The 17,069-nt window shown below is 38.9% G+C and overlaps 1 protein-coding gene across 2 annotated transcripts in view; it reads right to left on the bottom strand.

The window, feature by feature from the left end:
- LOC126334550 (enoyl-CoA hydratase, mitochondrial-like) overlaps positions 1-17,069 on the bottom strand; it is a 75,700-nt gene that overhangs the window by 32,798 nt on the left and 25,833 nt on the right. For both annotated transcript variants that reach the window (XM_049996922.1, XM_049996923.1), the window contains exons 3-4: positions 9,124-9,248; positions 3,013-3,217 (exon numbers count right to left, since the gene is read on the bottom strand). In XM_049996922.1, coding sequence (XP_049852879.1) covers positions 3,013-3,217; positions 9,124-9,248 — 330 coding nt within the window. The remainder of the gene's footprint in view (positions 1-3,012; positions 3,218-9,123; positions 9,249-17,069) is intronic.

Genomic DNA, 17,069 nt, shown 5'->3' with positions numbered 1-17,069 from the left:
CCTGTCTGAGCTACAAGGTCTAAAATATTTTCATTGCACGTGGGCTGTCAAACTAGCTGCTAAAGACAGTTTTTTGAAAACGTATACAAAAGTACTTCACAAGACTGCTTTTTTGTATTCCCTGCACAGTGAATCCATATACATCCCAGTTTATGCTCAGTAGATTAAAGTCACCTCCAACTAATGTTGCATTATCTGCATACTTCTATGCTACTGAGTGTAAACTTTCTTTCAGTGATTCTAAAACTGTCACAACAGGATCAGGTGGCTGGTAAAAACACCCTATAATTAACTTGAGTTCACTTAGACCTGTTACATACTTCCATATAACTTCATCAACAGACTCAGTTTTAACCTCAATAGACACAATATTTTTATGTCAATAGCAATGAACAATCCCACTTGTATGACATTTAATCTATCTTTCCAATACTGTTCCATGAGCCACTAAATATTTCAGAGCTTTCTACTTCAGCTTTCCATCAGCTCTCTGTCCTGAGAATAATATTCGTGTGACAGCATTCATGGAGGACAATAAATTCAGGACTTTGTTATGAGTACTTCAACATTTTACTGATAAAATTTTGACAGTTAAAGTGTCCTTACTCTGAATGTGGTCTGATTTTGCTATCTGATTGTTCATTAATGAGTGTTCATCAGAGTATCTCTAACTACTGCCTAGTCTAAAAAAACCACATGTGCACTGCACAAATATTCTGCTATCTGAGTAACTGCTTTCTTTGTCTAGTGAATCCTTGTCTTATCAACAGAATTCCTACAATTCTCCACCCAATAACATAGATCCAGAAATCTGTAGTCAAGATTGTCAGAGAGTTGATGAATCCTTGCTTGAGAACGTCCACTTGGCTCCAAACCAGAGGACCCCAATCAACTTTGGGGACAATGCTGCAAATTTCAAGCTCTGTTTGTACCCAGGGTGTGAGGCCAGTAGTCTTCAACACTTGCACTAGCCACCTGTATGACCTGAGGATGGCCTCAGAAACCAAGTGACAGGTATCATTGGTGTCTATGAGAGTGACAACTTGCAGATGACTGCACGCGTATCCTTACTAGCTGCAGGCAAGCCCTCATACAATCTCAGATGAGACCCATTGAGAGACATACAGAGTGCGCATTGGTTTTCCTCATGAGCCTGAGTGCTATTTCCCTAAGGGGTTCCATAATGTGCCTGACATTGTAGTTCCTGGTAGCTAACAGACCTCTTCCCCCTGTGTGCCTGCTTGGATCCTGCTGAAGGAGCTACCACCTGTCCACTCACAGGGTGAATGGCTAGACAGCCAGTCTTCACACTGACCCTCTGCCTCAGGTGACATGTGTTATCATGCAGTGATGGTGGATCTACCATGCTGAGTACACTGGATGGGTCTGGAAAGTGATGAAAGAATAGAGAGGATGTGAATAAGGAAGGGAGTAAAGGCCAGAGTGTTTGAGATAGCAGAAGGTGTGCTGAAGGGAAATTTTTCACATGTGGAGTTCAGTGAAGCTGATGCTGGAAAAAGAGGGATCAAATGACACTGGTAATGAAGAATATGCTGAAGTAATTAGAGTCATGGTAGGCAGCATTTTCAGCAACTTGGTGGCTGAACTTGCAACTAGCCATATTTTGGTTCAAATGGCTCTGAGCACTATGGGACTTAATTACTGTGGTCATCAGTCCCCTAGAACTTAGAACTACTTAAACCTAACTAACCTAAGGACATCATGACCATAGCGGTTGCGCGGTTCCAGACCGTAGTGCCTAGAACCACTCGGCCACTCCAGCCGGCCATATTTTGGTAGTGGTACTCATATGAGTAGTTAGGTGATTGTCATAGTCACATAGAATGTTGAACAGCAGCTGTAAAACAGCTGATTAATGATTTGGTTGCATTAATATGTGGCCCTTGCTTTGGCAGGATATAAAAATGCCTGTAACAGAACTGTTGGTAACTGGTTTATGGGTCAGGTCTTTAACCTGGGTTATGTATTGTGTACACTGGGTTGGTAACAGAATACCACTTTTGGAGTAAGGACAGGAGTTTGGGTAGGATATTTCTCATGTCAAGGCATGAGAAGAGTAACTTGGAGCCCTAGTGAAGTATGTAATTGAGTTTCTTTCTTATTTTGATAGTACGGATTTATAGAGTAGAAGGTAGAGAGTTTGGTTAATAGTGATGTCAGGCTTGATCAGTTTACACAAAGAAATGACATAAGAGACCTGTTTTTACTGTTGTTGGGCAGCTTAAACCCCATCTGTAAAGTCTCTGACAAGGTTCTCAGTACATTTGGATAACTCTAGATGTCAAGGTATATGGATGTGGAAAAAACTACAACAGCCCCAATGGAGGCACAATTTGTGCTTAGTAGGTCTGGAATGGACAGAGGCTTTTTTGGAGCCATTAGAGAATTGTAGATCAACATCCAGGATGGTGGTTCATTCTTTCAAGATGGATGAGGTCAAATGAATTTGAGAGTAGCTCTTGAGGTTCTACAGGAAAAAATAGTAGAGTGTCCTTTCCATTGGCTCATACCACAAAATTATCAACACTGAATCTGAACCATACAAAGGGCTTAAAGTGTTGAGTGAATGGAAAGAATTTCTGCAGGTGACTCAAAAACAGGTATGCTAAGAGGGTTCCATGAATCTACTGATGGTAGTTCTGTGGATTTTGTTTGTAGATTTCACATTTGGAGGAGACGTTTTTGTGTGAAGGAGGTGTTGCGTATGACTTCTAGAGGACACTGCTTGCAGTGTTTCTACAAACAGATCTTCTCCCTCTGTTGATCAGCACCCTGAGTAACTCCTTGCCTGTCACTGTCAATGCTACAACTAAGTGTTGCAACAGCCTGTTACATTGCTACTGTTGAATACTACCTTTCCTGACATCTACATGCAACCAAACTGACCATATAACAGAACTAAAAAACACATTCAAAGGAACTTCTTTCTTCCATTAAACAAATATTGTCTCTGTAAGCTACAAATAATAAGTTGTAGAATGCAATTTTTACCCATTCTTTCGGCTTCCTTTGCAGTAACTTGATTGCCAGTTAAACACATTTCCATTGCCTTTGATTTTCCAACAGCTCTTGTCAATCTCTGAGTACCACCAGCTCCTGGTATTGTTCCAATTATAATTTCTGGTTGCCCAAAACGTGCTTTGTCACCAGCATAAATAATATCACACATCATTGCCATTTCACATCCTCCACCTAGCTGCAACATCATCACTTCAGCCTGTTTATATTTTTCTCTGTACATATCTTCTATTTCACTAACCAAATAAATATTTAAATCACATTCCAATCTAAATATAAGTATGCCATTTTTTGATTTTTTGTCACTCAATTACATGGTATGACATAAATTATGGAACATGCACAGAAAATAAGCATAAACATATATAAATTTATATTAGTAAGTGGGTGGTTAATCTTAAGTTGCTGATGAGCACTACAAAAAGATTGTTTCACATTAAAGTTTTTGGCCAAAAGAACTTTGGAAGTAGAAAACACACACACACTTAAAATTTCACAAAAATAGAACTCACATACTCATAACTACGATCATTGGCCACTGAGGCAGTCTCTCTTGTTATTCATTTCTGGACTTCCCATTGTTTTGAACAGGTAGGTGGTAAGCTATTTAATATTCACAACAAATGTTATGATGTGGAAAATCATTTGAATGAGAATTTACAGCTAAAACATATTTATATGTCTACCTACTGGCCTTTTATAGGTTTGTAATTGGCTACTTATTTCTATTCAAGGATTCTTCTGTCGTGTAATGGACGTTTTTAACAAAAACAACTTCAATATACATTTGAAAGCACTTTTTCTGTCTTTCAGACATTTTATTCCCATACACAAATCATCAAAGAGTTTTACACCTGTTTATTTCACTCTTTTCTGTGCTAAAATTAAATTCATTGGAGAGAAGTGCAGGTCAGTTTTCGTACTATTACAATATTTACAAATACTCTCAGATTGCAATAGTTTGCTGACAAAGAATGTCATCAGTCAATAAATATTCTATGAGGCTGTAGTATATATTCCAAATTGCTTAAACAGGTGCCTGGAATGTGTAAACACTGCACATAATTGTAATTACTTTCCTTTATGCAATGAATACTTTGTCAATGTGAGGGGTTATTTCATGAACATATCCTATGGGACATCAGTGAATGAGAAATCCTAAATAAGTTAACTTATGATTTCTATATCCCTAAATTTTTCAGTTATTCCTATGTAAAAGAAGGTGAACCAAAAAGTTTCAGTAAGTCTGCTATGTGGTTACCTTTAGTTTTGATGTTCATAAGCTAATACAATCAAGAACTTAGAAATTTCTACCCCATTTATAATTTTTTGATGGTACACTACATTCATAGGAAATGGGATATTTGAAACACTAAAAACATGGATGAGCTGTAATTTTTTTAAAGGTTTAGTGCTAGCACATTCGTACAAAACCACTTAGTAACTTTTTAACAAACAAATCATTTACTATTTTCCTTGTCCATGCTTCTTTGCTCAGCCTGATAATAAGGCCTATATTGTCTGAACAAAGGATTAATTCTGATGCAGATTGAAATAAATTTGTGACTTATTAACAAAGAGCAAGAACAATAACAGATCATTAATCAAACCTTGCAAAATGCACATTACGTTTTCTCTTCATGCAGATGTCATGATATCCCTCATTGTATTGTGTGAACATGCTGATGTAACTTTCTGTATCCTGTTTATACATAGGAAGCAAATAAGGCATGTCCTGAACCATACATACCATAAAAACTTAACTTCTCCAATAAGATATTATGACTGACAGAATCAGATACCTTTAATTAACTGCAGAAGATTTCAGCATGTGTTACAATTTAAACAAATTATTAGGTGCCCAGTGAACACATAAACAGCTGCCCTAGTAAGACAACCCTTGACTGATTGGAATGCCTACATGAATGATTAAGTATCCATTTACACAGGTACGTGACAACCCTCAAGTACATTACTTTCTCAAACGTTTTCAAAAAAGATGGAAGGAGTGACATTGGCCAGTAGTTTTGATATCTGTGAAGAGAAGCCTAATAATGGCTTATTTCAATCTGTCTAAGAAAATACACTGAATTAATTATGTATTACACACGTGACTAAGAATGTTAACACTAATTTTAGTGCCATGTTAAAGATATCATCAAGTTCACTTGCAATTTTATTTTTGAAGGTCATAAAAATTTTACTTTTTCCAGATAAGAATGACTAAAAAAATTTAGTTTCACTAAATCTATTCTGCATTTTTTTCTGTGTATTGTTTTCCTTTCACATCTGAACTTTTTCAACTGATTTTCTCAACTACTTTCTAAAGGAAATCATTAAAAATACATGAACAATCTACTATAATTCTCTCCTTCTTCTTAATAGAGATTGTGGTGCCTTCATGGGCTTCTTTCTCTTTCTCTCCCCTTTTAATAATATTTCACACTGGTTTAATTTTAAAGTCTGACCTGCCAATTTTTGACAAAATTTGAATGCACATGATTGCTTTGCAATTTTCTTAATATGTCACAGTATATTTTACAATGTTAAAATATTTCTTGTCCTGGATATTGTATAGATTTATGGCTTACATTATGAAGATTTCTTTTAAGACCTCCTAATATTACATTTGTTTATTTTGAAATTGCTTTTAAAAACTGATAAAGAAAATAAAAAAGATAATTTAGCACCAACATTCAGCTAATAAAACTTCACCTCACCCAATGTTTTGTAAGCTTTCTGCAAAAATTTTTATTACTTTGTCAGTAATCACCCTCATTGCTTTCTTTGAGCATTTCTGGACTGAATAAGCACTTAAGTCAAGAAAACTATGATTAAGTTAAGAGAATCACAAACCCTCAAACTGAGAAGATTTTCCCTGTAACACTAAAAAGATTTGTACTAGGAGAAGAATTCTCTAGTGTGGCTGAGTACATGAGCAGGCAGTGAGCAAAAGTCCACCTTCTGAGTTATAAATTTTATGTGCTACATTAAGAGAAACTAGCATTAGAAATTAGCATTCAAAGATAAATTAAGATTACAACCACTCAACCACAGTATAAGATAATATTATGTCAAAAATGGTACTTTTTTTAAACTCTGGGACTGTAAGTCATTATGTAGTATAAATATTTGATCAATATGTATATACTATGCAAGCTATTATGCACTGAGGTGACAAAAGTCATGGGATACCTCCCAGTATCATGTTGGACCTCCTTTCACACGTGTAGTGCAGCAACTCAATCTGGTGTGGACACAAGAAGTCACTGGAAGTCCCCTGCAAAAATATTGAGCCATACTACTTCAACAGTCATCCAGAATTGTGAAAGTGTTGCCAGTGCAGAATTTTGTGCATGAACTGACCTCTCGATTATGTCACATAAAAGTTTGATGGGATTCATGTTGGATGATTCACTTTAACTGTCCAGAATATTCTTCAAATCAATCATGAACAACTATGGCCTAGTGACATGGCACATTGTCATCCATAAAAATTGTGTGATTGTTTGGCTGCAAATGGTCTCCAAATAGCTGAACATATCCAGTCCACTTCATGTAAACAGAGCCCACACCATTGTGGAGTCACAACCAGCTTGCACAGTGCCTTGTCAACAATATGGGTTCACAGCTTCATGGAGCCTGCACCATGCTTGAACTCTACCGTCAGCACATACTGACTGAAATTAAGACTCATGTGACCAGGCTACAATTTTCCAGTTCTAGGGTCCAATCAATGTGGTCACAAGCCCAGGAGAGGCACTGCAGGCAATGTTATGATGTTGGCAAAGGCACTCCCATCTATCTTCTGCTGCCATAGTGCATTAATTCCACATTTCACTGCACTGTCCTAATCGACATGTTCATTGTATGTCCCACACTGATTTCTGTGATTATTTCATGCAGTGTTGCTTTTTTGTTAGCACTGACAAGTCTACACAAATGTCACCATTCTCAGTCTAAGTGAAAGCCATTGGCCATTGCATTGTCCATGGTGAGAGATAATGCCTGAATTGTGGTATTTTCGGCAGACTCTAAACACTGTGGATCTCAGAATATTGAATTCCCTAATGATTTTCAAAATGGAATGTACCATGCATCTAGTGCCAATTGCCGTTCTGCATCCAAATGGAGTCAAATGCCCACTTTGCTGCATTCTTGTAAAATCTCTTCCAACTTTTCTCAGAAAACTTTTGAATTTTATATCAAGTTATTAATATTTCACAGTGCCATATCTAACACATTGTTGATTGCATAACAAGACTTTGGCAGGGAATTTGATTCACTGATAATGAAGAAACAATTTACAGGTAGGCAAAGTGACTACAATATGTGGAAAAAGGCAACAAAGGATGTTAATATGGCACAAACGGGTGGCAATTATCAGCTTTCATTTGTTACACATGACAGCAGACAGCTTAATAATACAAAAGGGAGAATGACTCACAAATGGAGGAAGTCACTGTTCAATAATCAAGTGCCTGGTGTCAGCCTGTCTCACTGTCTTCTAATATAGCGCACAGCACTCTACTCACCATTAATTGTAATTTTTATGAGTTAAACTCAACTTCCTTACATTCAACATAAAAAAAAATGATTGTATGCCATTGTTGGCTCGGAGGCCCCATGCGGGGAGGGGGGGGGAGGGCAGTTTGGCTGCCATATTGCAAGTCCTTTTTAGTGGATGCCACTTTGGCAACTTGCGGGTCAATGATGATGAAAATGATGTTGAAAGACACACAACACCCAGTCCGCTGCCAGGAATCGAACCCGGGCCCACTGCGTGGTATGCGGAAACGCTACCTCTATGCTACGGAGGTGGACTCAAAATTTAAAGAAAAGATGTAATAAATGTGTTAAATGGGCCTCTTGCATGATGAGTAGGTTTGCAGCATTTCTGACCCTGGCAGTAGAATCCTGGCTCTCCCCACCTATTGTGAGGCCTGGTTGCATGTGGGTGCATTTTTAATGCCTTTGTTGCTGTCTGTGAGAATGTGCACATACGTCAAAAAAGAGCAGCAGTTCTAGAGCTACTTACATCTTGTGTGTTTCTATGTGCCATAATCAACTATCTGTAGTACAGTAGTTGTTAATTAATATGATTCTTTCATGAAACAATTAACCTATGGTTGATCCAAAACTAATTCATTTCTGACACATGTTCAACACTGAGGAGTCAGTCCTCTAAACCCAATTGTACATAGACTTTATTGTTATGTTGTGGCACACAGGATGTCAGCCTGGTGAACCATCAGGAAGTACAGATTCATTCCTCTCCCTAACCCCAGCCCCTCTCCCTATTCTGTCCCCTATGGAGCAGAAATTCACAAGAGTTATTTTGTAATATGCATGAATATGTGAAGGCAATGATAAAAGGAAAACCAGGCAATAATGATAGTGGTGGGCAAAATTTGAACTGTGGACAAATGATAATTACTGGACAGTATGGAGGATACTTGTGGTTAAGCTACACTGAGGGTAACAGCATGACAAAAACTGATGAACTACTCACAAAGAAAGGATTTTTGTCAAACTGTGTCACAGGAATATCTTTTTTTTTATTTTATTTTTTTTAAGGAGTGCGGGTGCGCATGATTTGGTGTACTGTAGTCAGATCCATGAACAATGGCAGTTTGCACAGGCTGAGACAAGGACGGGGAGTGCATTGTAGCCAGTTCCAAGTGACAGTTGCAGTACCTTCATAAGTATTCGTTGTGCTTGATGTAAGTGTGTAGCCTGCAAATTATGTCTCTCACTTGCTTGTGTAGAATTTCTCTCTTATTGCCACCATTAGCCATGACAGCTTGCAACAAAAGGAATACAAATTCACTCAAATAACTCACCACAACCATGTTAAACAGTTGCAATGAATACAACATTCACTCAGAACACTACTGTTTACTCATTGGCTGTCGGAGAATGCATGACATAGATGTGCCAAATGATCTTAACTCAGCTGTCATCGTTTGTGACTCCAACTATAGCATATCATCAGTTAATATGAAAACATAGTAAATGCAAAATTCAAGACACTGTTGCTGTGAACATAAAACTTATGCTTATGTAAGAGCTACTCAAACTTACTGCATATCCATTTACAGCAGCTATCACAGGTTTACTGCAGTGTGAGATTCGTTTCCATTCACCAAACAAGCTTCCCTTCATGACTTCAGAATATGTTTGGTTCAGCATTTCCTTTATATCAGCACCTATTTGAAAGCTTACAATAAATTTTAGTTAAAAATGCAACATTCACTGACGATATGATGAATGTGAAGAGTAAAGAATAGCTAACACCTCTCACAAGATGTAATTGAGATTTGTATCTTGAATTTAAGGCAACTGTATTACTTGTTCCTCTGTGTAAGAGTTTCAGAAATACCATGTCCTCTTAAAATAGATGCTGAGAGAAAACAGTGGAGTACAAAGAAAGGTTAACCCATGACTACATTTGGCAGCTCTGTCTTTCAAAATGAAAAAGTAGAAGATGGAAAAATTAGTCTGAAATGTGTTCTTTACGCGTATATTTGATTGACACCCAGTTTCACTACATCTCTGTATTCTAGGTATTTGTTGTTGATGTTGTTGTGGTAGTGGTGTTCAACTGAAGACTGGTTTCCTACAACTCTCAAGATTAGTCAATCCTTTGCTAGATTTTCATCTCAGCATAACTACTGCAGTCTACTTCCTCCTGAATCTGTGTACTGTAGTCAAATTTTGGTCTCACACTACAACTTTTACCTCCAAAACTTCCCTCCATTAAGAAATTAATTATTCTTTGATGTTTCAGAATGTATCCTATCAACCAGTCCCTTCTCTTAGTCAAGTTGTGCCACACATTTCTCTTATTCACACTGCAATTCAATAAATTAATGGGCAAAAACATATTTAATATGAAACGAGAGATTCTAAAAATAAGATATGTAAATGAAAGAGGAATCACTGGTGTTAGCTGCAGTGGGACATTAAGTAGAATCAGTGACGTCAAGTGAAAATGTGTACCGGACCAGGATTCGAACTCGGGATCTCCTGCTTACTACACATGTACAGAAACCACTGCACCATCTGAGACACAGCATTCTCGGAGCTGCATGAACTATCTGAGTATGCCTCATGGTTGATCCACACTCCCACCAAGCACCACCTATCCACAATTCCTGCCCATTATACTCCCGTTCACTATTCAGAGATTCCTGCAGGAGCTTGAATGTCTTTCATGCATTGTCACTGAAGAAAGTGGATCCATTGCCCAGCCAAGCTTATCAATTACATGAATAAGGTGTGTGTTCTTTTGAAGGAACAGACACCACACATTCATAAAATCTAAAAATAAGGCTACAGCGGGTTCTGTGGGAGGTAAGCTAGAAGAAAACTGTGGCATTACTATTATTATTAGGCAGCTGTTCCTAATATGAGTTGTTCCACGTTTATGGTAAAATTTTACTACAGGTTTGATGTGTCTCCTGTACCTGAATCAAATTATTTATATTATGTATGTTCTTTGGCATACCATATTTCAAAAGCTTTCATTCTCTTCTTGTCAGTACTGTTTACTGTTCATGTTTCAGTTCTGTATAAGGCTACAATCAAAACAAATACTTTCTGAAAAGACTTCTTAACACTTAAATTTGTATTGGAAATATTTTCCTCTTTTCTTGTTATTGCCAAATTATACTTTACTTCTATGTCTACAGCTACATATTTACTCCACAAGCCACTGTATGGTCCATGGCAGAAGGTACCTTGCTTAATTACTAGGCATTTACTTTTCTGTGCCACTCACAAATAGACCAAGGGTAAAAAACTGTCTATATGCCTCCATATGAGCCCTAAATTCTCTTATCTGCATAATCCTTACATGAAATGTATATTGGCAACAGTAGAATCATTCTGCAGTCAGATCCCTTCAATCTGACCTGATGGAGATCCCAAACACTCTGGCAGTATTCAAGGAAACATCAATGTGTGTCCTATACATGGTCTCCATTACAGATGAATCATTTCAGGAGTATTCTCTCAATAAACCATTTATCTTCCCTACTACAATTCTTATTCACTCTTTCCATTTCATATCCCTTTGCAGCATTACCCATAGATATTCAGTCGACATGACTGTATCAAGCAGCACACGACTAATGCTGTATTTGAACATTGTTTTTCTACTTGTCTGCATTAACTTACATTCCTGACACTAACTAGAAATGTTGTCTCAGTCATCTTATATCCTCTTATGGTCACTCAATGATGACACCTCATGCCATTTTTAGCTATTTTGTTGCCCAACTAGCAAAACACATCTACCACTTTCAGTGTCTCATTTCCTAATCTAATTCCATCGTCATCACTTAATTTAATCTTATAACATTCCACCTCCCTAGTTTTACTTTTTAAATCACTGTATATTTCACTCAACTGATCTCTCAAGTCTTTTGCTATCTTTAAGAAAATTAAATCATCAGCAAACCTCAAGGATTTTTTCTTCTTCTCCAGTCCAGTTTCAACAGGTTTATTCACTATGGCTGCCATGCTACTGGTCCTGACTGAATAGGTTACTTTGGCTGTGACAACTTTGTCAACTTCCATTAATAGACAGAGTATTGCTCCACCCACCCAATTTTACTCATTCACCCTTCTTCTATAGTACCTTTCTTTTTTGTGACCTTTATCCTGTGTCTTCAAGGCTTTGGTATGTTAATAATTGGATTTGGTAATGTTAGTGTAGAGGGTGGTTGGATGGCCTTGTTGCCACCCACTCCTCCCCTTGGATGGAATTTGTGAGCCCCATCCATTTGTGTCTAGTGTTATCTCAGCCATGTGAAAGTGTGCGAATGTTCTGTAAATGTTTTCAAATCAAGTTATTGGGGCAGGATGTGGGTACATGCCTCGTATTCATCTGGAACCCTTACCAGGTAGGACTGATAGAATACATAGAGTAGATCCAACAAAGAGCAGTGGATTTCAACACATGATTGATTAGATGGTGCGAGAGCATTACATATATGGTCAACAACCTCGAGTGGCAGACATTACAAAGGAGGGATTGTGCATCACAAAGAGGGTTGGAACGTGTATCGGAAAGACAGATTAGACATCATAGGAGGTGGTGTCTTCATTGCAGTTGACAAAAATATTGTGTCTACAGAGGTCGAAGTAGAGTGTGATTGTGAAGTTATCTGGACACGTTTAACAGGACTAGGGGAAATAAAGTTAATTGTGGGGTTCCACCGTGACAGTTCTAGAATCATTCAAAGGGAGTCTACATTCTGTATCGCAGAAGTACCAGGATCATGCTATATTAGTCGGAGGCGACTTCAACCTACCTAGTATAGACTGGGATGTCTATGGATTCATTACAGGTGGTACAGACAAGCCTTCGTGTGAATTACTTTTGAACACATTATCCGAAAACTGTCTTGAGCACCTAAATCGACAGCCAACACGTAATGGAAGTATTTTGGATCTCGTAGCCATGAACAGACCAGATCTCATCGACGGAGTCAGTGTTGAGACAGGGCTTAGTGATCATGATGTTGTCATTACGACTATCGTTACGAAAGTTAAGAAGTCGATCAAGAAGGCAAGGAGAGTAGTCTTACTAGAAAAAGCAGATAACCAGTTGTTACCATCCCACTTAGTAAATGAATCGACGTCATTTACTTCTGGTACGATGGATGTGGAAGTTAGAAAGTCAGTCAAGAAGGCTAGGAGAGTAGTCTTACAAGAAAAAGCAGATAAGCAGTTGTTAGCATCCCACTTAGTAAATGAATCGACTTCATTTACTTCCGGTACGATGGATGTGGAAGAATTATGAGCAAATTTTAAACACATTGTAAATCACACATTGGACAAGTATGTGCTGAAAAAGTGGGTTACAGATGGAAAAGACCCACTGTGGTTTAATAGCGCAATTTGGAGAATGCTCAGGAAGCAAAGGCAGTTGCACTCGCGGTACAAGAAACATTGGGAGAATGAGGACAGGCAAAAGTTAGTAGAGATTCATGCTGCTGTAAAAAGAGCGATGCGTGAAGCATTCAACCACTACCACTGTCATACCTTATCAAAAGATCTTGCTGAAAACCCAAGGAAATTCTGGTCGAAGGCTTTTATCCAGTCACTCACTAATCAGTCTGGCCTGGCAACGGAAGGCAGCAAAACGAAAGTTGAAATTTTAAATTTAGCATTTGAGAAATCTTTCATGCAGGAGGATCGTACAAACATACCGTCGTTTGAGTCTTGTACAGATTCCCGTATGGAGGACATAGTGATAGACATTCCTGGGGTTGTGAAGCAGCTGAATGGGTTGAAAGTAAATAAATCGCCAGGTCCTGATTGGATTCCAATTCCAACTCTACTGCATTGGCTCCTTACTTAGCTTGCATTTATCACGAATCTCTTGTCCAGCGTAAAGTCCTGAGTGACTGGAAAAAAGCGCAGGTGACAGGTGTATATAAGAAGGGTAGAAGGATGGATCCTCAAAATTACAGACCAATATCCTTGACATTGGTTTGCTGCAGGATTCTCGAACATATTCTCAGTTCGAATATAATGAATTTCCTTGAGACAGAGAAGTTGCTGTCCATGCATCAGCATGGCTTTAGAGAGCATCGCTCCTGCAAAACGCAACTCACCCTTTTTTCACATGATATCTTGTGAATCATGGATGAAAGGTATCAGAGGGATGCCATATTCCTTGACTTTTGGAAAGCGTTTGACTCGGTGTCCCACTGCAGACTCCTAACTAAGGTACGAGCCTATGGGATTGGTTCCCGAGTATGTGAGTGGCTCGAAGACTTCTTAAGTAATAGAACCCAGTACGTTGTCCTTGATGGTGAGTGTTAATTGGAGGTATCATCTGGAGTGCCCCAGGGAAGTGTAGCAGGTCCACTGTTGTTTTCTATCTACATAAATGATCTTTTGGATAGGGTGGATAGCAATGTGCGGCTGTTTGCTGAAGATGCTGTGGTGTACGGAAAGGTATCGTTGTTGAGTGACTGTAGGAGGATACAAGATGACTTGGACAGGATTTGTGATTGGTGTAAAGAATGGCAGCTAACTCTAAATATAGATAAATGTAAATTAATACAGATGAATCGGAAAAAGAATCCTGTAATGTTTGAATACTCCATTAGTAGTGTAATGCTTGACAAGGTCACGTTGATTAAATATTTGGGCGTAAGATTGCAGAGCAATATGAAGTGGGACTAGCATGTAATGGCAGTTGTGGGGAAGGCGGATAGTCGTCTTCGGTTCATTGGTAAAATTTTGGGAAGATGTGGTTCATCTGTAAAGGAGACCACTTATAAAACTCTAATACGACCTATTCTTGAGTACTGCTCGAGCATTTGGGATTCCTATCAGGTCGGATTGAGGGAGGACATAGATGCAATTCAGAGGTGGGCTGCTAGATTTGTTACCGGTAGGTTTTATCATCACGCTAGTGTTACAGAAATGCTTCAGGAACTCGGGTGGGAGTCTCTAGAGGAAAGGAAGCATTCTTTTCATGAATCGCTACTGAGGAGATTTAGAGAACCAGCATTTCAGGCTGACTGCAGTACAATTTTACTGCCGCCAACTTACATTTCGCGGAAAGACTGCCAAGATAAGATAAGAGAGATTAGGGCTTGTACAGAGGCATATAGGTGGTCATTTTTCCCTCGTTCTGTTTGGGAGTGGAACAGGGAGAGAAGATGCTAGTTGTGGTACGAGGTACCCTCCGCCATGCATCGTATGGTGGATTGCGAAGTATAGATGTAGATGTAGCTGTAGAGGATTACTATTGAAATTTTGAGAAAGCACATTCTGGGAAGAGTTGAATAACCTACTATTTCCTCCCATATACATCTCACAGAAAGACTACTACAAGAAAATTTGAAAAATTAGAGCTAACACAGAGACTTACTGACAATAATTCCTCCATGCACCGTTCACAAGTGGAGCAGTGGAGCACCATCAGGTGCCTTGTTGAGTATGATGCATATGTAGTTGGAAGTGGGAAACTGCCTAAAAACCATATCCAGATGGGCTTGCAGACTTGCCCTCATCATTAATCTGCCAGCCAAATTCAAACTAGAGGCAGTGCTTCTCCTCAAATCTCAAAGCAACATGCTAATGTGTGTGCTGTCTGGGTGGGTTAATCTTCTATTGTATTTGCTTTAGCTATTTCAGTCAGTTGTTGCCTAACACTCCATTTGAAACTCTCAAGAATGAGTGTTTGTTTCAGCCTATGTAGGTTCCATCATCTTGTTTCGCTACCATTATGCAGTTTTACTGAGTTAGGTTTTGTAGCGGTAACACAATGGACTCATATTTAAGGGGACAGCAATTCAGACCTCTAACCAGCCATTCAGATTCAGGTTTTCTATGACTTTCTTGAAATACTTCAGGCTACAGCCAAGATGGCTCCTTTGAAAGGGCATGCCTGATTTCTTTTTCCCGGCCTTTCCCAAGCTGAGATTGTGCTCCAACTGTAAAGACCATGTCATTCATGAGACATTAAACAGTATCTTCCTTACTTTTTCTGCAATTTCTTCAGCTTTGTCCTGCATTTCATAACTTACAGTCATACACATATTTTCTCCTGGAAATATTTTGCCTTCTGTAATCTGGTTTCTAAATCTCAGTCTTATCATTATAAAATCAATCAGAAACCTTGCAGTGTGTACAGATATGATGCACATATACAAATTTTCTTGATGATTAAACCGTGCTCTGTACAAAGTTCTGTCACATGGAGTACCATTTCTTTCTTTCTCCATTCCATGTCCGTGTGCTATTTTTCCTTCCCTTCCCTTTCATAGAGGTTTAAATCCTCCACCACAATTAAATTTTCACGTCCCTTAAAATACAGAATGATTTGCACTATTTTATCATGTAGTTTTTCCTTCTCTTCATCATCTGCAGAGGTAGTAGACATATGAACTTGTGCTACTATGGTGGGCCACATCTCTGTCTTTATCTTGGCTGTGATAAACTGTTCACTATGCTGAAACTTCCTGGCATATTAAAACTGTGTGCCAGACCGATACTCGAACTCAGGACCTTTGCCTTTCACGGGCAAGTGCTCTATCAACTGAGCTACCCAAGCACGACTCATGCCCTGTCCTCACAACTTTACTTCTGCCAGTACCTTGTCTCCTACCTTCCAAACTTTACAGAAGTTCTCCTGTGTTCGCAGGAGAGCTTCTGTAAAGTTTGGAATGTAGGAGATGAGGTGTGCCAGTATCATTCAGGCACACAGACCACCCCATCATGGCAAAGTACATGGTTCATTGGGTTGGGGTTTGGGTTCTTTGGGGAAGGAGACCAGACAGCGAGGTCATCGGTCTCATCATATTAGGAAAGGATGGGGAAGGAAGTCGGCCATGCCCTTTCAAAGGAACCATCCCAGCATTTGCCTGAAGCAATTTAGGGAAATCACGGGAAACCTAAATCAGGATGGCCAGATGCGGGATTGAACCGTCATCCTCCCGAATGCGAGTCCAGAGTCAAATCACTGCACCACCTCACTTGGTGGTTCATTGAGGGTCCATATACCTTCCATATTGGTGATATTCTGTTGCACAGTATCCAGGCTAGAAGTATACACAAACAAACACTTTTAATGAAAGAACTTGAGATTTTATGTTGTTGGGTAAATATGCAATCAACAGAGGCACTCTTCAAGATGTGATCCTCACCATTTCATGTACAGCACTGAGTTGTCTGGTGCATGTGCATAAATGTTTACTGTGCAGCAGGCAGACATACACCTGACAGTCAACATGTGGGTGCCACAATGAAAGGTGCAGTGTGTGCTATGGTTAGCAGAATTAAAATCTGTAACACATGTTCAGCAACATGCAAGAGGAGAACAGAATGTGGATCCTCCCACATGTAAATCCAATTATCAGCGGGACGGAACTCTTCAAGAGACAGGAAGTTTGACTTCAAATGTTGCAAAACACACTAAAATGCATGTGAATGAAGAGATGATGGGACGTGCACATGAAGCATTCACTAGAAACCCACATAACTCCATTAGACAAGCTAGC

Source organism: Schistocerca gregaria, chromosome 2, assembly GCF_023897955.1.
Source record: "Schistocerca gregaria isolate iqSchGreg1 chromosome 2, iqSchGreg1.2, whole genome shotgun sequence".
Classification (NCBI taxonomy): domain Eukaryota; kingdom Metazoa; phylum Arthropoda; class Insecta; order Orthoptera; family Acrididae; genus Schistocerca; species Schistocerca gregaria.
The sequence above is the reverse complement of the archived record's forward strand: the minus strand, read 5'-3'. Positions and strand labels throughout refer to the sequence as shown.